This window comes from Anopheles coustani, chromosome 2 (genome assembly GCF_943734705.1).
Source record: "Anopheles coustani chromosome 2, idAnoCousDA_361_x.2, whole genome shotgun sequence".
Classification (NCBI taxonomy): Eukaryota; Metazoa; Arthropoda; class Insecta; order Diptera; family Culicidae; genus Anopheles; species Anopheles coustani.
Window position 1 is genome coordinate 67,703,659 of NC_071289.1, and position 22,629 is coordinate 67,726,287.

The 22,629-nt window shown below is 42.8% G+C and overlaps 6 protein-coding genes across 6 annotated transcripts; 3 read left to right on the plus strand and 3 right to left on the minus strand.

Annotated features, from left to right (window-relative positions):
• Positions 1-676: 676 nt before the first annotated feature.
• LOC131267459 (vitellogenin-1-like) lies at positions 677-3,395 on the minus strand. The gene is made up of 6 exons (XM_058270344.1): positions 3,307-3,395; positions 1,881-2,140; positions 1,413-1,811; positions 1,118-1,352; positions 1,011-1,048; positions 677-942 (listed from the first exon to the last, which is right to left on the minus strand). The coding sequence occupies exons 2-6, from the start codon at positions 2,125-2,127 to the stop codon at positions 728-730; spliced, it is 1,134 nt and encodes a 377-aa protein (XP_058126327.1). The 5' UTR covers positions 2,128-2,140; positions 3,307-3,395; the 3' UTR covers positions 677-727.
• Positions 3,396-5,432: 2,037 nt separating this feature from the next.
• On the plus strand, positions 5,433-9,674 carry LOC131267458 (proliferation-associated protein 2G4). Its single transcript, XM_058270342.1, has 5 exons — positions 5,433-5,729; positions 6,265-6,362; positions 6,934-7,548; positions 8,114-8,246; positions 8,709-9,674. Exons 1-5 carry the CDS (start codon positions 5,636-5,638, stop codon positions 9,041-9,043), a joined length of 1,275 nt encoding a protein of 424 aa, XP_058126325.1. The 5' UTR covers positions 5,433-5,635; the 3' UTR covers positions 9,044-9,674.
• On the minus strand, positions 9,424-10,472 carry LOC131267460 (MICOS complex subunit MIC13 homolog QIL1). The gene is made up of 3 exons (XM_058270345.1): positions 10,338-10,472; positions 10,100-10,250; positions 9,424-10,036 (listed from the first exon to the last, which is right to left on the minus strand). The coding sequence occupies exons 1-3, from the start codon at positions 10,343-10,345 to the stop codon at positions 9,830-9,832; spliced, it is 366 nt and encodes a 121-aa protein (XP_058126328.1). The 5' UTR covers positions 10,346-10,472; the 3' UTR covers positions 9,424-9,829.
• Positions 10,473-11,953: 1,481 nt separating this feature from the next.
• Positions 11,954-14,663, plus strand: LOC131267345 (actin-related protein 3). Its single transcript, XM_058270200.1, has 6 exons — positions 11,954-12,173; positions 12,418-12,598; positions 12,667-13,435; positions 13,516-13,598; positions 13,672-13,755; positions 13,827-14,663. Exons 1-6 carry the CDS (start codon positions 12,130-12,132, stop codon positions 13,920-13,922), a joined length of 1,257 nt encoding a protein of 418 aa, XP_058126183.1. The 5' UTR covers positions 11,954-12,129; the 3' UTR covers positions 13,923-14,663.
• Positions 14,664-16,107: 1,444 nt separating this feature from the next.
• LOC131267364 (protein FAM76B) lies at positions 16,108-21,562 on the plus strand. Its single transcript, XM_058270229.1, has 4 exons — positions 16,108-16,351; positions 16,874-17,058; positions 17,922-18,009; positions 19,491-21,562. Exons 1-4 carry the CDS (start codon positions 16,259-16,261, stop codon positions 21,027-21,029), a joined length of 1,905 nt encoding a protein of 634 aa, XP_058126212.1. The 5' UTR covers positions 16,108-16,258; the 3' UTR covers positions 21,030-21,562.
• Positions 21,563-21,897: 335 nt separating this feature from the next.
• On the minus strand, positions 21,898-22,507 carry LOC131265395 (large ribosomal subunit protein bL36m). Its single transcript, XM_058267654.1, has 2 exons — positions 22,446-22,507; positions 21,898-22,353 (listed from the first exon to the last, which is right to left on the minus strand). Exon 2 carries the CDS (start codon positions 22,349-22,351, stop codon positions 21,950-21,952), a length of 402 nt encoding a protein of 133 aa, XP_058123637.1. The 5' UTR covers positions 22,352-22,353; positions 22,446-22,507; the 3' UTR covers positions 21,898-21,949.
• Positions 22,508-22,629: the final 122 nt, after the last annotated feature.

Genomic DNA, 22,629 nt, shown 5'->3' on the forward strand with positions numbered 1-22,629 from the left:
TTTAGAAAATGCGTTATATTTTGGTTTTATACTACTTCTAAATCTAAATTAGTCAGTACTTACAGAGAGATCTATAGACCCTTGCCGTTGAGTGGTCTTTGGTTCTTGGAGTTTCACCTAAACTGCCAACTGTCGTTTGCTAATTAGTCTCTCCAATTTTACTGGGTTTATTAGCGGCTTCATCCTTGTAATTTCTTCGGACCAGTTTGAGTCCAGCTTTTTTTCGGTATCCTTCGGACGATGTTGATATGGCAACATCAATTAATATTTGAAAGCACTTTAATTTAGAATAAATTTAATTACGAACCAATGCATTAAATTTCATTATGCATCGAGGAAAAGTTCAGGTGTTTCCTGAACATTAAACCGTTCGTTCTTGTGTGAGGTATAAAAATCATGCGAAAAAAGTCATTATGTTTTTCGCTGAATTACTTGCATCGTAGATGATTGCTGGTAAGTTCTATGAGTTTGAGCAAAATGAGTAAGAGCTGCGTACGAGTTTACGATCCACTGCCATCCTGGCTCTTCAATGACATAATAAGTTGATATGTAGGCTGCAGAGTTAGATGTAAAGATATAACGACTAGGAAATTCAAAAAATAATTATCGAACGATTATGAAAAACTTTCAAATTTTATTTCGCACAACTGTTGTGTGATGTTATCGTTATGTTGCACATATGCTTATGGGTTAATTGATAAAATTGTTAACCATTTAAACAAAAATTTTACAAACTCATTGCGAACGGTGATTTATCTTTGGTTTTCAAGAAAAAGTTTCCTTTAGCTGTCGGAGGGCATGCAAAACCGAGCGGGATTGGGTTACCTATGCAACCACCAGTTTTCAGCGAGAGCAGCGAGTTGCATTTGACGGCCAGAAGACTTTTTTCATTCTCCGGGTAAACTGTTTCCGCGTACAGTTCCCAGGCACGCTTGTGGGAGCCTAGAAAAAATGTTAAAAGCGTTCAGTTAAAAAGCATACTCATTTGACTATCCTGGTGTCTCTCTTACATGCTGGATCCAAACATCCCGGCTGGACTGAAACAACTCTTTAAATTGTAAGAGAAAAAAACATATTAATCACATCATCACACGCACACCAAATTTCTCTAGCATACCCGTTGGGATAAAAATCTGCATCTCCGATAGGATCCCTCTTACCGAGTACCTTCGCGTTGGTGTGTATAATATCAACGAATTCGGCATCTCCACGCTGGATGCCACTGAGCGATTCTCCCTCGTTGAAGCAAGGATTGGCCGGATCCAAACCGGTGATTCGGGGTAGTGTTTTGTTGGTCGAATATTGGAAGAAACGACCAGCCGCGCCAACAATGTGTGCTCCTAAGCTGTGCCCTAGTAGGAAATTCAAATTAGGTGTACCGTCACGGAAGTTTCACACACCATCCGACATACCGATCAAATGAATCCTCTCCAACGGGACATACTTGATGAGCCCTTTAAGTCCATCCGCTAAGCCCTTGCCAAGATCGTTCGTGTTGAACGCAGACCACGTGTACAGTGTGTCCACATACTCCGCCGTATCTATGACGACAAAGTTGTAGCCGCCACGTGCTTTGTATGCGTTGTATATCGTATCAATCGCCCGATTCGGTTCGTTCACGTTTGATGTCCATCCGGTCACCAGAACGACCGTATCACAGGATTTGTTGAATAGCTCGTTCATCCAAAGATCATCTGACTCTAGCAGCGGTATCGTAACATTGTTGTCCTCCGTCATCAGAATGTAGTTCATATCGGTAATATTGACCGAATTTTCCGAAGCAGTCGCATTCGACAGAAGCGCAACCGAACCTTTTTAAGAACAAAAAGTAACTAGTTAGAGAATAACTTCGAACCCTTGTTTGAAATGCGTTGGCTTACATATTTGGTTGATGGTCGCCGCGATCGCTTCCGCCGGAAGTCCGATGATAGATTGCTTGCCAAACTCGAGCAGTTGTTCCGGAGAGAATATTTGTGGTATATTCTCGGCCACTCCCTTCGCAGTCTTGGCCGCAACTTTAGCTACTTCGCCAGATTTTTTAAACAAACCTCCCAAATCAAACGAACGCGCTTCCTGGCAACAACAGCATGCCAACAGCACTAGAACGATCAAGTGCCTCATGCCCATCGCATAAATCAATCTAGGTTGTAGATCGTGAGAACAGAAAATTGAAAAAGAACATAGAACAACGGCGATGGAAAAGACCCAACTTATTGTTCCTCACTTTCCCTGGGCGGTTTGTTGTGAGGCTGATGACTAACCAGGGGGATCTTTTCTAGTGTTCCGTTATAAGATCGACCGAGAGGAGATAACGGGAGCATAAAGCGCTTTCAATTTCACAACACCGCCAGCAAGCAATTGTGTTGGCTTCCAATTTCAATGTGTATGTAATAGAACTAAAGACTGCTCAGTTTTGAACGTAATACGGGGTGTAATTTAAACGATGTGTAATTGCAACAAATATATCCGTTGCTTAAGGCAAAAGTTCATGTATGACGCAGTAAGCGGAAGCCAGTGGAACAAGTATTATTATCGGAGATCATTAAAAAAGGCTTTTTATTGTTCCCATGTGTTCAATTGATCATTTCTTTAGAAACTCAAAACTGCATTATTATGGTAATTGTTGTAAATATCGCATTCATTTGAACGCTTCACTATAGCGACATTATTTTAATATACCTATTTTCATTTGTGGTTAAATGACGTGCCGTTTGCTCTCAATCACATTTTAGGGTCGTCTCAATCGTCTGTTTCGAATCGTCTAAAGTACATGCCGTAACTTGAAATACACCGGCTGTAAAATCACAGAAAAGATTTGGGCGCAAGGCATACCAAAGCGGCACTGCATGCACTTCAAACGAATCCATGCTACGATCGATGCAGATGATTCGTCCTTAAAAGCACGCGAATGAGAGCACGTCATTCAATTAAACTGAAAACATTAAAACTAATCCTGTAAAATCCAGTTAAACAAACCTGCTTCCAAAGAAATGAGAATATTCATAATTTCGTCTTTATTCTCAAAACAAGAATGCGTCAATGGTATTAATTTTATTCAAGAATATATGAATGAAAATTAATTGTATCTGGTAATTAATGGGCCATCTCGGATGGGGCCATAAACAAGCAGTGTGGAAGTTAAACGTTCCATACATTGTTGAAGCAACCTTTCAAAAGTACACACACAATTGAACGGTATTTGAAATGTTAGAACTCTCTTTTTAATCGTCACTTTTGTATAACTTTCTAAAAAAAACTAGCTTATAGAATTTCTCTTACAATTTCGAACCCATTAATTGACCTTACCACGCTTTTCGCAAGTACCACCACAAAGCACCAACACTGTCGACGATGTACTGATTCCGCGATCAGCTATGCACGACGAATGAAATCGAACTAATCTGTGATCGGAGAAAAATTATAAATTTATATCCGTAACGGTCGGGCCCGCGGCTCCACGCTTTGTTACTGTTCGCAACAACAACGATTACCCCTTACTCACCTGGGAGGTGCCGCAGCAGCATGTAACTTTGCTTACAGATGGATGCAGCCTGATTGCTGGTATGCACACTGACGCCATACGACTGGCCGTTTCCTCGATGAACGTCTTACGCGGTGAAACAAGTAATCACGATAAAACACGCGTGCGAGAAGTGTCGCCAATGCATGGAGATAAAAAACGGACAACGACGCACGACATCTTGGTCTCGGTCAATGTCATTGTGCCATCGACTCACAGAGTCGGACTTCCGACCGACGGTTGATGCCCGCCAAGGATAACAGGACGCGTGGATGCTGCGTTGAATCGAAGCAAGGATGTAAATGAATCTAAGGACGAATACATGAATCATCGAGTTCAGTGCACTTAGTGCAAATGGACAAGTACGATTCATGAGATATCAAACCTATATTAATTGTACGAAGAGTCGATAGTCACACTGTTGATAGAGACAAGATCTTGTCGACAGTTAGAAGCGTTTTAACCTAACCGGTATCCTAGGTATAGTAACCCGTAAAAGGTTTGTAAGAAAAGATGGGGCAGCTAAGACCGCACAACATATTTTTTGCATCAATCACTCACACTTTGCAGTGCACACACTTTTTTTGTACTCGCATGACCAAACTTCAACTGGCCACGACAAATTTGTCTGTTGACTTATGAATATTCAAGAGGCGTAGAAAAAGCATGTGCACTACGAAGGAGGAATTGCAAAAAGAAGTATTTTGACCTTGAAATCTTACTGAGTTAAGAGTAAAATTCACTAATACTTTTGGCATAAATTAGGTAGAGTAAAAAACAGCATTTGGTGAAAATAATGAACATGCAATAGCATCTCGTGTATGAAAACTGTACTAACACACGTGGTGTTACTATTCTGTGCTCAGCGATAGAAAATCACCCTTATCAACAGGTGGAGAAGTTTATTTATTTGTAAGAAGGAAGTATTGTTTGATACATTCAAAAGTACACGCACATATCTTTTTTGTTAAACGTTCCTGATTAATTTTTTATAAATTTTTTGTTTCAAACTTCCCGCAGTCAGGTTAGCCGTCACCGTGTAATTTAGCCGCCATAGAATTTGCCGCATTTTGGTAGATCGATTGTTTTGTGTCAAACCAGCAATACGTAATTTGTTTTGGTTTGAAAAGCGGTACCGTGTTGGATACACGCTGTGGTGTTAGCAGCTTTCTTTTTGAAAAAATGTCTACAATCAGACAAGTTTTAACTTCTTTTTGTCTGCGAAACATCAGGCAAATTGCAGCATCCGGCAGTAGGAATGTCCAACACAGAAAACCATTTGTAACCTACAACCTCCATTCTCGTGCATGTGAGTTTCCAAGATTGCATCATCGTGCACATGAAAGTCATTTACCACTCTTTTCTTCCAGCATATTCAACCGTTCCCTCAAATGTTGATGCTGCTGCACCATGTACCAAACCAAACGAAATCGGACGAGTTGAACCAAGAAAAATGACGCTTATGTATACTTGCAAGGTTTGCAACGAGCGAAACACCAAAATGATATCAAAACAGGCGTACGAAAAAGGCGTTGTGATAGTAACGTGCGATGGTTGCAGCAATCACCACCTCATTGCGGACAATCTCAATTGGTTCACAGATTTAAATGGAAAACGAAATATTGAAGAAATTTTAGCCGAAAGAGGAGAGAAAATTACAAAGATATTTGAAAAGTAAATAAAGACCTTATTGTAAATATTGAAAAAATAGTTTGAGGTGTCTCTTCATGATTAAGCATGACAAGTTTGTTAAGTAAATGTCTTCTAAATTCTAAATTCTAAAGAAATAGGAGGTTTTTGAGGTGCAATTAGCCGCCTACGGCGATGCCGGACTACCAACAGCAGCGATAGGAAAGTTTGTAATCTGTCAGCTTGACAACCTGCATGTCAAATCACACACACGCACCGAAAACTGCCGCGTCGAAACGAAACGTGCAGATTGCGGTGTGTATTCCGTAATCTTCAGTCGTGGTGTTTTTGCAGATTGTCTTGTGATTTTCAACCCTCGCAGCCCGTTGAACGGTGCTGAGTAACTATACTTTACTGGCACTCTATTGGACAGAAAGGAGTAAACCTGTTTAGTTTGGTTTCGTAAAGAAACAGCGCTGCAACAACATGCCGCCAGCCGAGAAACAGGAAGAGAAGGAGCATACGATCGATGAGCCTGCCGTCGTCGAGAAGTACAAAGTGGCCGGTGATATCGTAAATAGTAAGTGCATAAGAACGAAGCAGCTGCATTCTTGTGTAGAAGCTATTCCCTAGAAATCGAATCCTTTTGTCAGCTTTGGCAGGTGCGTACGTTGCATCTGCAATTACCAATCTCTTGGGGCAGTGCCGTCCTTCTTCGATACTGCCTTTCACCTTTACTGCTTACTACCACACACGAACACGTGAACAGACAAAAAAGTTACTCCGTCCCCCACCGTGCGGGCCACGTTTTAAAATTGTTCATATTTGCGGAATAGGTATTTTAGTCCATGTGAAGCACACTGAATTGCTATTCATCGTTGTTTGGGACATGCTATATTTCCTTTCCGCGTTTGATATGCTCACCATCTTCGATGGCATGTGAACTGATGTATTGAATGAAGTACAATTTATAACCTCCAAAACATGCATGCTGCAAAAGCTTGTGTCGTCGTTTTTAGGACTTGAGCGGACATTTCCAAACCAATTTTATGTACCGATATCTATCATGTTATGCTCGTTTGGTAAATGCATTTCTTTGTTTACACTATCCTTAGGAGTCCTTCAAACGACTATTAAAGCATGTGTCGCTGGTGCTTCTGCGAAGGAAATCTGCCTGAAGGGCGATGCTATGTTGATGCAGGAGGCGGACAAGGTGAGTACTTAAAATAGACGTTGATGTGAGGAAATTGCATCCTCCATAGAAACTGCAAACTTACCATCACGTAGTAGGAAGTACATTCGAGTGAATACTGTGAATGTAAACGTACGGCGTATTTTTTTTGAAAGGTGTAAAAATCCGATGGTCATCCTTTTCGTCTTAAATCAAATACATGTGACAGAGTTTCTCCGTCCAAAAAAAAACAGTGAAGTTTTGATTTTGTTATACACAAGCTGATCAATCAGTTCAGATTTGTGAAGAATGGGGTCGGAAAGAATACGCTTATTTATGAAAACTTCGCCTAGCCTGATCGTTAACGCGGCTGCGTTTTGATCCTACATGTTGTATGTGAACAGGGGTTCGAATCTTGTCGCGTAAAAGGTGTTCTTTACGAAGTTCTTATCCCTTTGGCCCAATGATTAAAACTCAATTTAGAGCCGACACTCGTTAGATAGTATCTGATTTAAAAATGATAATACTCAATGATATATGAGGGCAAGGGTCAAGACTTTTTTTTACATAAAAATATGACATTTATATGTATTTATGTTATTGTTAATTTTAGAAATACAAGAACGATGAAGACATGAAAAAAGGTGTCGCCTTCCCAACGTGCCTCTCGGTGAATAATTGCATCTGCCACTTCTCGCCATCGCGCAACGATCCCGACTACATACTGAAGGAAAACGATGTAGTCAAAATCGATCTGGGTGCCCACATCGACGGATTCATTGCGGTTGCGGCGCACACCATTGTCGTCGGTGCAACGGCCGAGAAGAAGTGCAAAGGTAAAGCAGCGGACGTGGTGCTGGCGGCTTACCATGCTAGCCAGGCCGCACTGCGGCTACTTAAGGACGGCACCGGCAACTACGCAGTGACGGAAGCGGTGCAGAAAATTGCAGCCGACTTTAAGTGCAAACCGATCGAGGGCATGCTGAGCCATCAGCTGAAACAGTTCAAAATCGACGGTGAAAAGACCATCATCCAGAATCCAACGATTGCGCAGAAGAAAGAGCATGAAAAATGCGATTTCGAGAAGTACGAGGTGTACGCCATGGATGTACTCGTCAGCACCGGCGAGGGACTTGGCAAGGAACAGGATACTCGGGTGGCTATCTACAAGAAGACGGAGGAAAACTATCTACTTAAGCTGAAAGCGTCCCGTGCGTTCTATGCCGAGGTATATCTGGATTACTTTCCACACGTTATCTTCACGCGCTTCGATTTGGTTCGGTCGTTAACGCGGTCATACCCTTTGCGCATCAAAAGTTCAGGGTTCGAATCCAAATCTAAGTTACATCTCCAGAGTGTTATTTGCTGCGCTCCTCTCTTACTTCTATTTGTTGCTTGTGCTTATTTACCCGATGATTAAAACCACGCGCTTGAGGGAGAAAGGTTTTAGCGAATGTGAATCTCTTTGCAAAAAGAGGTAGTCGAAACTCTTGCATTCCTCCCTTGCGAGGCGAAAGTGTCCTTGATGCTTTGGTTTCCAGTCACAAAGGGATGGATGGGGTGTAAAACTACCTTTGTTTGCAATATTGGTGAGCTTGAGCTGTTACCGCCCAATGAGTAGTAAAAGATTATGAGAGCTGAGGGTAAATACAATATTACCAAGCACAACAAAAGAAGGAAGGGAGGGGAAGAGAGAGTGAGATATTATTTTTTACTTTCCCTTTTAATGTTTCTAATCGTTTTTCTTTTGTACCACAACATCTTATGAACTCGATTGCCGACTTGGAGCGTAGGTGAAGAGGAAGTACGGACCGATGCCTTTCAATTTGCGCAACTTCGAGGAGGAAGCCAAGGCCAAGATGGGCGTCAACGAATGTGTGACGCACAAGCTGGTGGAACCTTTTCAAGTATTATACGAGAAGCATAGTAAGTACAATATTTTTTACGTGAAACAATGATCTGCAATGAATAACGTTAGGAGAGTTCCGTGTTACTCTGGAGTTGGGAAACAATCCACATGTTAACTATTTAAAGCAAACCAACTATGTATTTAGTTTCAATTGTAGTAAACATAACAAAACGGCAAGGAGCGTACTAACTCCACAGTGACTTCAAACCTGTTACTTTTCTTCTTCTTGGCGTAACGACCTCTCTGTCTGCCCGTTTAAGGTCTTACGAGACTTGTTTCCCTGTTGTACGTGGATAGTCAGTCCCTCTCGTACAGGGGAGGGTCCGGTCTCGGTTGGGATTCGAACCCACGCCGTCGAGGTGGTGAGCCCCGGCGCTCATGGGCTGATTTTCTAACCGGCGCTACCGCTCGGCTGTCGCGGACTCTGTTACTTTTATTGGAACCGATTAAACTAATCGTATTGTTTGTTTCTTTTTCAGATGAATACGTTGCTCAGTTCAAATACACGGTACTAATCCTTCCCCAAGGGCTGCGAATCGTGACCGGCTATCCGTTTGACCCGACGTGCTACGAAAGCGAACACAGTGTGCAAGATGAGGAGATGAAGAAGCTGCTTGCTACGGATCTGAAGCTTGCTGATTCGAAGAATCCTTCCGCTGCCATCCCCGGTGGGCTGCCGGTCAAGGACAAGAAGAAGAAAAAGAAGAAGAAGAAGAAGTCGGGCACTGGAGCCGCCACGGCTGCTGGTGAGGATGAAGCTGCCGGGGATAGCGGCGACGAGGAGGAAGTCGATGCGAAGGAAGAGAAAGCATAACAATGCAGCATGATGCCGTTTACCGATGGTGCTAAAGTAACAACAAACACCTAGGCTTCGTCTTCGACCACTTCATCGAACGTCCGTACTGATACATGTTTAATTTCTTTCGTTTAATTCGGGCTCTAATCTTTCAAACGAAGAGTTAATTTTGTTCAACCAAGTTTCGACAAGTGACGTTCGTAACGATTATTCATAAAACGGAGAACGGTTAAGAAAATCCCCTCCCCACACCGAAGTTCTACAGTTAGGTCCGAAGGAAGATCTAAAAATAGAATATGTTTGCTAGCGCCACCTATCGGCAAGTCCATTTACTTATGTTTCGATTGTAGATTCTATGCCGCATTTTGCGTCTGGAGATAAAAATTGCAACAACAAAACACTCGTAAACTGTGTTCATACTTCTATAGCTTGTATCAATGGATGCATCCTGATTTGTTGAAAAGAAAAGTGGTTCTTCAGTCGGAAGGGGTTTTGCCTTTACCTTTGTTCGTTACTAACCGGGTCCTTGTTGCAACACGTTGTAGAACATTCTCAAAGCCCTTTTTTACATTTCGTAATAGGTTTGTTTTTTTGTCGCATATTTCATTTAAAACAGATCAGATACAAAAATAAATGTGTCTGAAATATGCTCGTTGTCTTATATGCTGTGTCTGTGTATCCGAAATTATCGTATCGATTTTAGACCATTTAGCTCAGCACCACGCTGCAGCGACGACTACGTTGTTTTTATTTTCCGCTGTTTATTTGATTGTAGCCAATTAACAGTTTTATCAGTTAAATAATTTACTTTTTAGCCGGGGCTGGCGTAGCTTCGACAGGCTGCGCCGCTGGAGCATCCAGTGCCTGTTTTATTGCATCCGAGCCCTTCTTCGCCCATTGTCCGGCGTAACAGGGAAGTCGGTGGATGAAATTGATCGTATTTTTAACCCCCTCGTTGTAGTAGTGTTTCGTGACGAAGCATAGTTCTCCGCTGGATGGAAGTGCCGGTATCTAAAAGAAGTTGAAGGAATATTCTTGAGATTATGCTTCTTGGCCCATTGACAGGGAACCTACATCCAGGGGAATTTGTTGCTTCACAGACTGCACGTGCGGGTGGAGTGCCGCCGCGTACCGCTCATAGACCTTTTCAGTGTCTTCGTTCCAGATACCTTCTTCCTTGCTGTAGTAGACAGCACCGCCAGCAAGACTCGTTTTCAGAACCAACCTAGAGGGAGCGGATGGAAAACAAAAACCATTAGCCAAGCCAAGACAAAATTCTGCTTATATACCAGTTGGACCTGCTTTCATTCACCTGAGCATTTTAAGCACGTAAATCACTTATCCAATGGCTTGAGAACCGATGAAATACCACGCTGGTCCTGTTTGTATTTATTTTTACGTAATTTTAATCGAAACGAAATCTGCGTCAATTTTACTTTTGTGCCGAATGATGATGTTTGGAACATCAGCTGATGGCATCCATTTTTGCCCAAAGTGACGGCTCAAATGTTCCAAATGCAAATTTTCCCAAATGAGATGGAAAAACGTGCATTGTTGGTAGCATAATTTGAAAATTTCCCGCATCATATTACTCTAAAAGTTTCAAAAAAATATTTCCTCTTCTATTTCTCCAATTAATTGCAGAGATAAAATACTATGTAAGAAAACGAATAGCTGTCATAAACGTAGTATTGCTTTAACATCATGTTGTCATCAAAGTCGCGTCATTTATGGGTCCTCCGAGGAAAGGAGGAGGAGCGGCGGCGGCGGAAAACCTCTGCATTAGTGATAGGGAAACTGAATCCCTGCAGGGATTCGAATCATTCGATTCAAATCCATTCTGAAATCCGGATCTTCGAATCCGAATCCCAATCCGTCATATCATACATGCTCAATGCTCATCTAATGCCGATTTTTCATATGATGTGTTTAATTCAATGAATCATTTACATAAGAATATCAGTATAGTTGACATTATTCTTCTAATTGTATTCAAACAACACGAACAATCTAGTCCTTTTTGGGAATATGCAAACTGTTTTACCCGAGTTTATTCCAAGAAGAGTAGCATTTATTATGTTTCAAAAACGATTATGACATCGTTCTCATTCAAATTGAATCCTACCCGGGTAGTCCATAGATTTTGTATGGGAGACTCCGTTTTCCTGTACTTCAGACTTAATAACTTTTTATCTATACGTCGGATCGATTTGAAATTTTCAGGGAAGATACTTGAGGGTGGGGGGGTCCGCGACAGCCGAGCGGTAGCGCCGGTTAGAACATCGGCCCATGAGCGCCGGGGCTCACCACCTCGACGGCGTGGGTTCGAATCCCAACCGAAACCGGACCCTCCCCTGTACGAGAGGGACTGACTATCTACGTACAACAGAGAAACAAGTCTCGTAAGCCCTTAAATGGGGAGGCATGACCAAGAGGTCGTTACGCCAAGAAGAAGAACTTGAGGGTGGGGTACATGGGCGACTAGCGACTCTTTTACCTCGTTCTTTTAACTCGTTCATTCTTTTGGGTTTCGAATCCCATATAGTGATTCCCAAACTGGGATTCGAATCACAACTTGGGATTCGAAACACAACTTGGGATTCGAATCACAACTTGGGATTCGAATCGCAATGGCGACTAGTGACTCTTTTACCCACTCGTTCATTCTTTTGGGATTCGAATCTCATTTAAGATTTCAAATCACCTCGAAGATTAATAAATCATTTTTCACGTTATAAATCACAAAAGAGTGACTTAAAGATTCGAATCATCGTTATGATTATTCACTCTGATTCAAATCTCTAAAAAGAGTTGTTATTCTCATCACTAATTCGAATCTTTAGAATCCGTCTAGGGTTCGAATCTTCCAAATCCCAAATCTACCAACACTACTCTGCATCAAAGTTGATTTGCTCGCAAAACCAGCGCACAGGTTTGAGGTGTGGTTTTGTTTTGTCGAAAATTGGTGTTTTATCAGGCTAAATTGCTTAGCAAACGGTTCGGTTCGAGTGTTTCCGGCAACGAAAAGTCGCTGAACGGCAAATTCTAGTGACGTAGTGTACAGTTTTGCGTGTTGTGCGGTAGTATCGAAAAGAGAACCAAAAATGACCGGACGGCTACCAGCTTGTGTGATCGATGTAGGAACTGGGTATGTGTCATCGTGGACCCCTTCGTAGCTAAAAGGGGGGGCACAGCACAATAAACAATCGGTTCGTTGGTTTGATTTTGCACGGATTCAGTTCAGCTGGATTTCCACTCAACGACCGATTGGTTTAGCAAAGCTCCCTCGAAATTGTTGAGCAATTGCGACCAATAGGCCAAATTGTGCTTTTTTATCTTATCGCTACTAATTCCACTTACTCCCTTCACTCCAATCACTCACACCCATGAAGCTACACAAAACTCGGCTTCGCTGCAAACAAGGAACCGCAGTTTATCATTCCTTCGGCAATTGCCATCAAAGAATCGGCCAAAGTCGGTGACCAGAGTGCTCGCCGGGTTACCAAAGGAGTGGAGGACCTGGACTTTTTCATCGGCGACGAAGCTTTCGATGCCACCGGATACTCCGTGAAGGTACGATGACTCATGGATCATGCCTCTTGTTGACATAACTTACACCAACGTATGATTCCCTTTTTTAGTATCCCGTTCGTCATGGGCTCGTCGAAGACTGGGACCTGATGGAGAGGTTTTTGGAACAGTGCATTTTCAAATATCTCCGAGCGGAACCGGAGGACCACCATTTCCTGTTGACAGAGCCGCCGCTAAACACGCCGGAAAATCGTGAATACACTGCCGAAATCATGTTCGAAACGTTCAATGTTCCCGGGCTGTACATTGCCGTGCAGGCCGTGCTGGCCCTTGCCGCTAGCTGGGCTTCGCGGCCAGTCGAGGAGCGCACCCTAACCGGTATCGTTGTGGACAGCGGCGATGGAGTTACACACGTTATTCCGGTGGCCGAAGGGTACGTCATCGGATCCTGTATCAAACACATTCCGATTGCCGGCCGCAACATTACCTCGTTCATCCAGAGTTTGCTGCGAGAGCGTGAGGTTGGCATACCGCCGGAGCAGAGCCTTGAAACGGCCAAAGCGATCAAGGAGCGGTACAGCTACATCTGCCCGGACATTGCCAAGGAGTTTGCCAAGTACGACGCGGAACCGGCCAAGTGGATGCGCCACTACGAAGGTATCAATGCAATTACGAAGCAACCGTTCGGAGTCGATGTCGGGTACGAGCGTTTCTTGGGGCCGGAAATTTTCTTCCATCCGGAGTTTTCCAATCCTGACTTCACGACACCACTGTCGGAGATTGTGGACACGGTCATTCAGAACTGCCCAATCGATGTCCGGCGTCCGTTGTACAATAATATTGTTCTGAGCGGTGGATCGACAATGTTCCGTGATTTCGGTGAGTCATGGTTAAACAAAAACGCAACCCATACGGTGATTGGCGGTCGAGATACGTGTTACGCTTCCTTTTACTTTTAGGGCGCCGCCTACAGCGTGATATCAAACGAAGTGTTGATGCCCGACTAAGAATTAGTGAAAATCTTAGTGAAGGAAGAATTAAGGTAGAACTGTGATGAACAAGGCTTCCAATTGTTCATGCATTCATTGACCTGGTTTCCTTCGATTCCATTTTAGCCAAAACCAATCGATGTCTCGGTGATCTCGCATCATATGCAACGGTACGCCGTCTGGTTTGGAGGAAGTATGCTGGCCTCGACGGTATGAATTCAAATGGACCAAAGATTAATTGAAAAAAAAATTGAGACACATTTTTATTCTTTTTTCCATAGCCCGAATTTTACCAAGTGTGTCACACGAAGGCCGCCTACGAAGAGTACGGCCCGGGCATATGCCGCCACAATCCCGTATTCGGTACCATGACATAGTCGCGTTCAACGTAAGCACCGAACCTGATAGAGCAAATTGTGTCCATCCTCGATGGCTGGAAACGGAAGCGACCGGATTGGGTTTAAAATGAACAAACTAATCGAAGGACTAGCGGTCTCTATTTTAGCACATTGTTTGTCAAATTCATTTAACTAATCACACTGGTTATGGCTAACGTGCCAGTTGTATTTCGCACGTACGTATATTATTTCTTTTCTACGTATCATTTCTAAGCGTACTGGAGCAACACAAAGATTCTAAAGTTGTTTCCGGCCATCTTTATATGATTCTTATTGCCTTCTTTTTGCCCCAAATATGTTAAAATTATCAAAACCATGATGCAAATTGTCACAAAATTGCAAGTCCGATGAAGTGGATAACTAATCAATTCAATTGAACCTGTGGTGAGATGCTAGCAATGTATTATGCCAGCATCAGCAGTATGTTATGCATTTATCGTTTTCGTTTGTAGACTGATCTTTTCATTCATCTCCAGTAGGAGACGTGCTTCCCGACCAGACACACGACTAGCAAAATTACCGAAACGAAACAAATTATTAGAAATTCAGCATGCAATTCAACCAGTATTCTACATTTCATACGCCTGTACTTCGTCCTTTTCATTCAACCGTTGGTCCTAGCGTTGTGTAGGCTAGCATGAATCGTCGGCCAAAGTCGTGATACAGTTGCAGATGTTTCAGGGCGAAAGCGATTCTTTAATAAGATAAAACGTTAAGAGTCCCCCATGTTTGTGCGCTTGCTTTTTTTTCTTTCCGAAAGAATTAAATTAGTAAGAAATTCTGCAAATAAAAACGGTGACCAAGGTGGGTCCTAAGGGAGGTGAGCTCAAAGGCCTGGTTGTGGCAGCCATTTTGAAATCAATTTTTGACAATCGTTCCTGGTTTTGTTTACCAACAAAAGGATTACGACGCGTTAGCAAGCTGCTGGTTCCAGTTGATACGGTTACCGGAAGACTCTGCCCTCTCTAGTAAATGAGGTTGGACGAGATAGGTAAAGCGGTCGTCCAAAGGCACATATGTTAACACTTTGTTGCTACAATGCTACATGAAACGTGTTTGTTAAAACGACAATATCTTCATTATATCGCATTTTTTCCCATTCCATGAGTTATTTTTGCAAAAAACAGCTGAACTAGATAAATACGACATTCTTACGCTATCGGAAAGAACTTTGAAAACAACAACTGGCAAATTGTAAACATAAACAAAACCCGGAACGATTGTCAAATTTTTCCTTTATTTTTCTAAAAAAATCAAGGCGATTTGTTCGGGATGAACCCACCTGGATAGTAATCACTTTGACGGTGACTGTTTAATTCAAGGCGTGCGACGGCATGCAATTCAGGTTGGCTTACATGCAAGTAAAGCCTGTATTGATGTGTCATACTGTCGATTCCATCTGTATAATGCAACCTGGTAATGTAAATACCAAGTTTCGCCAACCGAATTGCGAAAGAATTGGTGAGATGTACTTCAGTTCGACACGCACACACCGTTATCGATAGTGTACACATTACATCGGTGACGTCAATCGGTTTATAATCCACGGTTACAGTAGTGATGGGAAAATTAAATCTCTGCAGGGATTCAAATCCAATGAGTAAACTGAAATCAATCACATTGTCTCTAGATCGACTTGTTAAGTGCCTAATTCGCCTAATTTCTCACCTCGTATCTAGATCGAGTCAATATGACTAATCACACTCCGCTCGCTGCGCTCGCTGCGGGCACGCCGCCGTTTCATACTCATTTTTACACTCCAACTCATTGGTTTATCCTGTCCATCTTGGCTAGTTTCAACGATTAGTTCAAACCATTACAGCTTGTAGCGGAAACAAAAGGATTCAAATATTCAAAATGAATTGATGTCCCACCTATTGCAGAACTTTCAGGCGCAAACATTGAAAAAACGGTGACGATACGGCGAATAGGGGGCCTCATTTGGGATTTCACCAGAGTAGTTTCTACCCGCGAGACCATGGATTACCAATTACCTATTTCGTTAAGATTTTGGTGGAGATCTTCCACAAGTATGCTGGAATTTTTTTGTAAACACTTTTTCAACCAACTGTCACAACAATGGCGGAGCAAAAACTAGCTTTGACCCGACCTGTCTTTTCATTGATCTTGGGCGGAGTAGAAAGAATGCTTTCGTTGTAGCAAGCTGTGTGACGACAAACGGTGGAAAAAGACGAACTTGTTAGCAGCATCTTGCTTGTGCCGAGGGGCAAACAAATCTGCAAACAGCGCAATAATTGTTGGTGTCTCGTATATTGTGTCGTATCGTGCGAGTTTGTTTTTTAACTAGCGCCAAAATGATGAGCAGTACCGTGATGCTGTTCGCTTGCTCCAAATGCTTCTCACGCCATCCTTTCGAGGAATTGTCTCCGGGCCAGCAGCTTTGCAAGGTAAATATTCGTCTTTGTAGCCAATTCCAATGTCACACGCAAAGATCTTCGTTCTATCGAGGCTCTAAAGTGGTTCATTGCCTGTACAGAAAAATCCAAGTGTGTGAAAGAGGAAAAGACGCTGGAACGCTGCATCGTAGGGTAATGGCAATCTGCGCTTAGTGACAGGAATCTTCACTTCCAACATTCGTTTTATGTGACTCGTACTCTGACGTGAAAAGTGCTTAGCTTTCAAGAAAAAGGCTATCATTATCGAAAATTGTTGACCCAGTTCCCTTCAATGAGCAGAACGCTGCGCGTATGAGCGCGTGTGTGTGTGCGCGCGTCTGAATAAGAATTCAGGATGAAAGCTTATTGTGACCGTGAAAAATGCCGTGCAGTTGCGAAAATCCCATTGGCTACGTGATCACCAGATCAGCATAACGTTGTCAAAATGTCTACCCGAAATGCCGTTGGATTTGACGAAACTAATCATGATTCTTTTCCCTTTTTCTCCCCGCTTCATTGTGGCCGCGTCGCTAGGATTGTCGTGGATCGTTTCCAGTGGTGAAGTGCACCTATTGCCGCTCGGAGTTCCAGCAAACGACCAAGGGTAGCACGTCAGCGATCTGTCGAAAGTGCGAAGCAAACGTCAAACAGTACGGAAAGCCGAGCGCCTGCGAGTTATGCAGCGTCATAGCGGCGTTCATCGGATCCAAATGCCAAAGGTTTGTGTTGAAAGATCGCGTTCGATGCGTTCTTAGTTGCTTTTTTCATTCTTTGTTTCAAACATCTTCCTTCCATCTTCCATACCCATTTCCGTGCATCATTTGCCGTTGTGCCGCATCCTGCAGTTCACGGAGTAGTGTTTACCAAATCTTTCGGGCTAAATCTGTTAAACAACGGTTCATAAGAACATAAAATAATCAGATATCTGATAAGATTATCTTTCAACAACCTGCAATGTTGTTCATCAAAACGTGGACTTAATCCCATTCAAATCATACGGATTAAGCTTACAACGTTTCAGAAATGGTTGCTTAAAATAATTTGAAATTCAAATTAATTAATTAAATTTGTTATTAAATCCAATGAGTACCCGGTATGTACGTTTAACGGGGGACTAATTCTTTCAGTAATAATTGCAAACAAGCAGGTTTCGCCAAATTTAATGTAAAATATTGGCATATTCTAAAAGTCAAGTTGACTCGTTTGTAGAATATTTCTACGCTAATTGGTTTAAAATACTAGATACATTAAAGCCGTGTTGAAAATCATTCGAGAACCCTTTAACGTCTTACATGTTTTTCACTAAACCGAATTGAAGTACCAAAAAAATAATTGTTTAACAACATTCCTTTTATACAAGCCCTATGCTAACAAGAGTTCGCCCTGGTTGTAATTTTGTTTTCAAACCAATTTTACATTTATTCCACTACTACCCACCTGCAGGATGGCACACCTTCCCATTCGTTGCCTATTGTACGAATACCTAAGAACAAAAAAAGCCAACAGAACAATCTTCCATATATTTCCTTTAAAAAAATCGTTTGATTATGACGCAAACATATTTGTACCATCCCCCGATTAGGTGTACAAACTCCGAGTCAAAGTATGGACCAGCAGTCACGTGCGATCAGTGCAAACAGCGGTGTGCCTTTAACAGGCCCGATTATAAGGTTAGCATTGCATCCCGCGGTTCAACGCTCAAGCAGAACGCGCGAGGAAGCCTCTGATCGTTCATGGTGGATGGAGGTCTCGCAGAGATCCTTCGAGGCCGCGTACAGGTCGTGGCCCAGGTGCGACACTAGCACACGTACAACTTCACAGTTCAGTCAAACGAACCGAACCCATTCACGCACGCAAGATGCACGCGTTCTAGCGCGGAAATTCAGTTCAGTGGCACACAACATGCGGATTTTCTTGATCACAACGACACTGTACGGTCTATCGCCTACGTATACGGCTGAATCGACGGAGATAGACTCAATAGGCTATGGCAGATATAGAATAGCATTTCAGCGTACCGATTCTATTTATTTGAGATGTTGTAATCTAATGATTTTGTATATAAGTTACACAAACTAGAAAGAAGAGTTAATATTTATATAAAAAGGTATAAGGTGATGAATATCAGGTTAATACGAAGAAATTTCGAAGGCATATGTATATTAGTTCGCAATGAAAGTTTAAACGGATTTAGCGTGAACAATTTATAAGGAACTTTAACAAAAAAAAAACAAAAACTTAAGAAGTTCATGCGTATATATTGATGTACATAGTAAATTATTTAGAAATGTTTCAATTGATTGACAAAAGATTAATCCAACTTAGTTAGTATGGGTAATATGCGGTACTCTAGAATTGATGTTTGGACCTCCCAACCATAGGATGGACAGTCAAAATTCATTAATTCATATCAGTATTTATTAAAAAAAGGTCACAAAACACAGTTAGCTTTGTAAGATTTAGACGTGACGAATCGTTTTCAGTTCAGAATGAAACATACTTACAGTTTTCTTATTAGCGCCTATAAGGTATCAACATTTGTTTGTCGTTCAATAGGATTGAACTAGGCAGTTAAATTTTCCTATAACCGGATAGGTGTTGCAATTGTATTTGTTGCAATAGAAACATTTTAATTGTATGATTTTTAGTTCGAGCACTAGTTTGTATCGGTCACAAAGATATTGGTCAGGTCAAGAGTATATCATCCATCTAATGTTTGTATTCTACTATTTTTTTATTTATTCTCTGTTTGCGCCATAATCAAACGATATTTTTTAAATGTTGCTTTTTGTTACCGGCTTTCGTGCGATTATTTCGTACAATTTTCCGGGCTATATAATAATTGAAATGTTATCTAGTGTACAAAGCAAACTCGATAACAGCAACATATTTTCCTCCATTGCGTTAAGTAATTGGTAAATTGGAACGAACATTTAAAACATCTCATCTCAGTTTGAACACGACCTTTAAGAACTAGGGAATCCGTTGATTGCATTGGATCGAATTCCAAACACCTAGAGACCCGTCCCCCCCATCCACGTCGTACGAAATGATTTTAATATTTTCATCCACAAAGAGAAAACAATGTGCAGTTTTTGATTTAAGGAATTGCTAACTAGAATTTTTTTTCTCCTTTTTTCATCTCCGTTAGGTCGATGGCAAATTGCTATGTTGGCTATGCACTTTGTCGTACAAGCGGGCTCTCACCAAGGCCCGTCAGGTAGAGAACGAGCGAAGGCGTGCGAAAAAGCGTGCTGCTGAAGGATCTTTTCCTCCTCCGCTCGGAAGCAGCGGCGCCACGGGTGGAGGTGGCGGAGGTGATCGCCGCGAGCGTATGCATGACCGCGAGAAGGGCAGCGGCGGTGGACATGGCAACAGTGGTGGAATGAATCTTCCTGGTCTAGGAATGTCCAGCTTACCGCCGCTTGGCGATTTGAACATGAGCCTTGGTCCGATGGGCGGACCAGGTGGCGGCGGTGGAGGCGGTCCTACAGGAAGTGGCGGTATGGATCGGATTGATAGCGGAGGTCCGGGGTCCGGTGGTGGTGGTAATGGTGGACGGACCGATAATGGGCGTCATTCGTCGTCCAGCAAGAAACATCGCCCCGATACGGGTAAAATGATACCGGATATGCCTGCGGATAAGATGGTGATGAAAAGCGCAAATAGCAGTGGGAGTGGTGGCGGCGGTGGCGGTGGTTACGTCGACCCGCACAGTTCTGACCACGTGATCGCAATGACACAGCTAAAGGAATCGATTGCCACCTTGAACCGAAAGTTGAAACAGAAGGATAGCGTCATACTGGAGAAGGAAAAGGAGATCAGCGCGTGGAAGGGCAAGCACTTTCACCTAGAACAGGAGCTGATGAAGAAGTACAAGGATATGGAGAAGAATTACGAGTTCAAGGTGGACGTGCTCAACAAGAAGCTGAAGGCGCAGCTGCTGGAGATAGCGGCCCTATCGAAAGCCGTAAAGGAGCGTGATGAAAGCAAAAAGAAGAAGGCGGTCGGCGGTTATCTGGCCACAACGAAACTCAGCAAACTCAACAAGGTAAGCAGCGACTCTAAGGATGGTTCCGACAAGGAAAAATCTTCATCTAACAGCCGCGGTGGCCGCAATCGGATGATCGACGATGACGACGATGAGGAGGAGACAGGCAGCATTAAGGAGGAGAAGGAAACCGAGAGCGAGAAGGGTTCGGACAAGGGTGGTTCGGGTCGGAACACGCCGCGTGACAGTGGCAAGGACAGCCCGAGAGATGTCGACTCTGGTAAAGAAAGTCCGCGCGATTCGGACAAGGACGAGGAGGACGACAAAAAGTCCCCGAAGATGCTGTCGGAGCAGCCGCTGAATGAGGATTCTCAGAATGCTGACACACACACACCAATGGAAGAGGGTCAAACTAAAGTCAGCAAGAGCAACGGCTCATCCATGAAGGACGAAGAGGAGTCCGATCGGGAGGAAGAAAAAGAGGATCGTCGCAGTTCGGACCGAGGGTCGGACGGTGGTTCCGAACAGGGTTCGGAGCGTGGTTCGGATCGTGGCTCGGACCGTGGTTCCGATCGTAGCGACAACGAGTCGGACAAGGAGAGTGATCGCGACGATCAGTCCGACAAAGGAGGAAGCGATAAGGACAGCGATCGCGAAGGATCAAACAGTGGATCTGATAGCGATCGCGACTCAGATTAGGTTCAGACACGGGTGCTTTGTTTTGCAGGATCGCAGCGTCCCCAATGTAGTGCCCCCAATCCTAAGTAATCACAGCATTACTCGAGATACTCCATTCAATTAAAACTTATTTAAAACTAGAACGAACAAATCGATTGTATATAGTATGCAAAAGAATTCAAATTTTGAATATCGTCCAATTGTTGCACTCATGCAGAGACGTAGCGCAGAGACAAAGAAGCTCCCGAATTATTCTATTCTAAGTTATTTTATCCCCACTGCGGTGGTCGGTTTGTTTGAACAAAAGTAAGCACCTTTGAATTGCCTCTGCATTGCGAATTGGCATCCATCAGTATGTTGCTTTCCATTTTGGTCAAGCAGTTGCACTTTTAAAATGTATATGATAATTGTAACAGAACAAACACATAATGAATCGCGAAATTTTAAGACGTAAAGTAATAGCTACAGATCGCTTTCCGACGTGTAAGGGTATGTATATGACCGTCAAACTATAAATCTATTGGATATCAATAAAGATTATAAAAAAAATATCAGCATACGCCGTATTGTGTGATGTGTCCTTGTGTTATGTTAGAGCTATATTGGGCAAGGACCATTTCTATCCTGGGATGATAATAATTTTTGATTTTTTTGTAGGCAGCATTACAGTTCACTTCCATCTCAATGTTTAAAAGAACTATACCTCGTGCAATCGAAGGATAACACTCTAATGAAAATGTTTCCAATACTCGTAGAATATCCTTTCTACCAATCGAATAACCCACTAAATTTAAATTTTGAGATTCAACTGATTTTATGAAAAGAATATTAATAGATTTTGAAGTCGATTTGCAATTGTACCTGAGAGAATAAAAGTATGATATGATTGTTCCAATAAGTAACTATATTTATGTGGCTTGCACCCAATTATACATTGCCAACTACCAAGCTCTAATTTTACTTTGCGTCGCATCGGTCAGTATCCAGGTATTGCGATCGTGCTTCTTCATCGACATCTGCTTATGGCGCGGATGTGTTTTACAAATCACATAAAGCCGCTCCTGGCGCATTACGAAGTAGCAATCTTTGCACCGTCTCTTCAGCCGTCCTTTCACTTTAAAGCCGCAGGCGTGGTGAAGTAGCGGGATCGCAATCGGTCGCAGAAAATTCGATGTAGCTATGGCTGGCGTTGTACACTGGTTGGCCAGTGGTGATGGCTGTCTCGGTTGGGACAGGGAATGGAACGACGAACATGCAGTCGGTCGAGTAAGCGCCAGCAGCTCTGCAGGTTTAGAAAGGGCTACAGAGCACACCGAACGTATGCGAGCCACAAGATTCCACATGGCTATGGTAGGAAGACAAAGATGGTGAATTACTTCAAATTAAATTTAACTTCATTATGATTTTCTAACTTATTGAGTACACATTTTACAGTACCTGTAGCAGCACTCGCTTTTTTCGCAACAATTCGTAAACAAATGGTAAACTCAACCGTTATGTCATCGCCGGCTGCTTTGATAATTTTTCTCGGAACGAGACCGGCATGTTTTGATTTGAATACTGGTTCACGGTTCAGTCGCCTGGCTGACAACCGTGATGGGCAGAGAATAAACACGATAGA

Excerpts from the sequence above, each read along its gene's own strand:
- LOC131267459 (XM_058270344.1), bottom strand. The coding sequence starts at position 2,127 with ATGGGCATGAGGCACTTGATCGTTCTAGTGCTGTTGGCATGCTGTTGT. Across the intron at positions 1,353-1,412 it reads GGAGAGGATTCATTTGATCG|GGCACAGCTTAGGAGCACAC; the intron begins GTATGTCGGATG and ends ATTTCCTACTAG. Across the intron at positions 1,049-1,117 it reads GCAGATTTTTATCCCAACGG|AGTTGTTTCAGTCCAGCCGG; the intron begins GTATGCTAGAGA and ends TACAATTTAAAG.
- LOC131267458 (XM_058270342.1), top strand. The coding sequence starts at position 5,636 with ATGCCGCCAGCCGAGAAACAGGAAGAGAAGGAGCATACGATCGATGAG. Across the intron at positions 5,730-6,264 it reads GGCCGGTGATATCGTAAATA|GAGTCCTTCAAACGACTATT; the intron begins GTAAGTGCATAA and ends CACTATCCTTAG. Across the intron at positions 7,549-8,113 it reads CCCGTGCGTTCTATGCCGAG|GTGAAGAGGAAGTACGGACC; the intron begins GTATATCTGGAT and ends CTTGGAGCGTAG.
- LOC131267460 (XM_058270345.1), bottom strand. Across the intron at positions 10,037-10,099 it reads AGCAACAAATTCCCCTGGAT|ATACCGGCACTTCCATCCAG; the intron begins GTAGGTTCCCTG and ends AACTTCTTTTAG.
- LOC131267345 (XM_058270200.1), top strand. The coding sequence starts at position 12,130 with ATGACCGGACGGCTACCAGCTTGTGTGATCGATGTAGGAACTGG. Across the intron at positions 13,436-13,515 it reads GACAATGTTCCGTGATTTCG|GGCGCCGCCTACAGCGTGAT; the intron begins GTGAGTCATGGT and ends TTTTACTTTTAG. Across the intron at positions 13,599-13,671 it reads TTAGTGAAGGAAGAATTAAG|CCAAAACCAATCGATGTCTC; the intron begins GTAGAACTGTGA and ends ATTCCATTTTAG.
- LOC131267364 (XM_058270229.1), top strand. The coding sequence starts at position 16,259 with ATGATGAGCAGTACCGTGATGCTGTTCGCTTGCTCCAAATGCTTCTCA. Across the intron at positions 17,059-17,921 it reads ATCGGATCCAAATGCCAAAG|GTGTACAAACTCCGAGTCAA; the intron begins GTTTGTGTTGAA and ends TCCCCCGATTAG. Across the intron at positions 18,010-19,490 it reads TTAACAGGCCCGATTATAAG|GTCGATGGCAAATTGCTATG; the intron begins GTTAGCATTGCA and ends CATCTCCGTTAG.
- LOC131265395 (XM_058267654.1), bottom strand. The coding sequence starts at position 22,351 with ATGTGGAATCTTGTGGCTCGCATACGTTCGGTGTGCTCTGTAGCCCTT.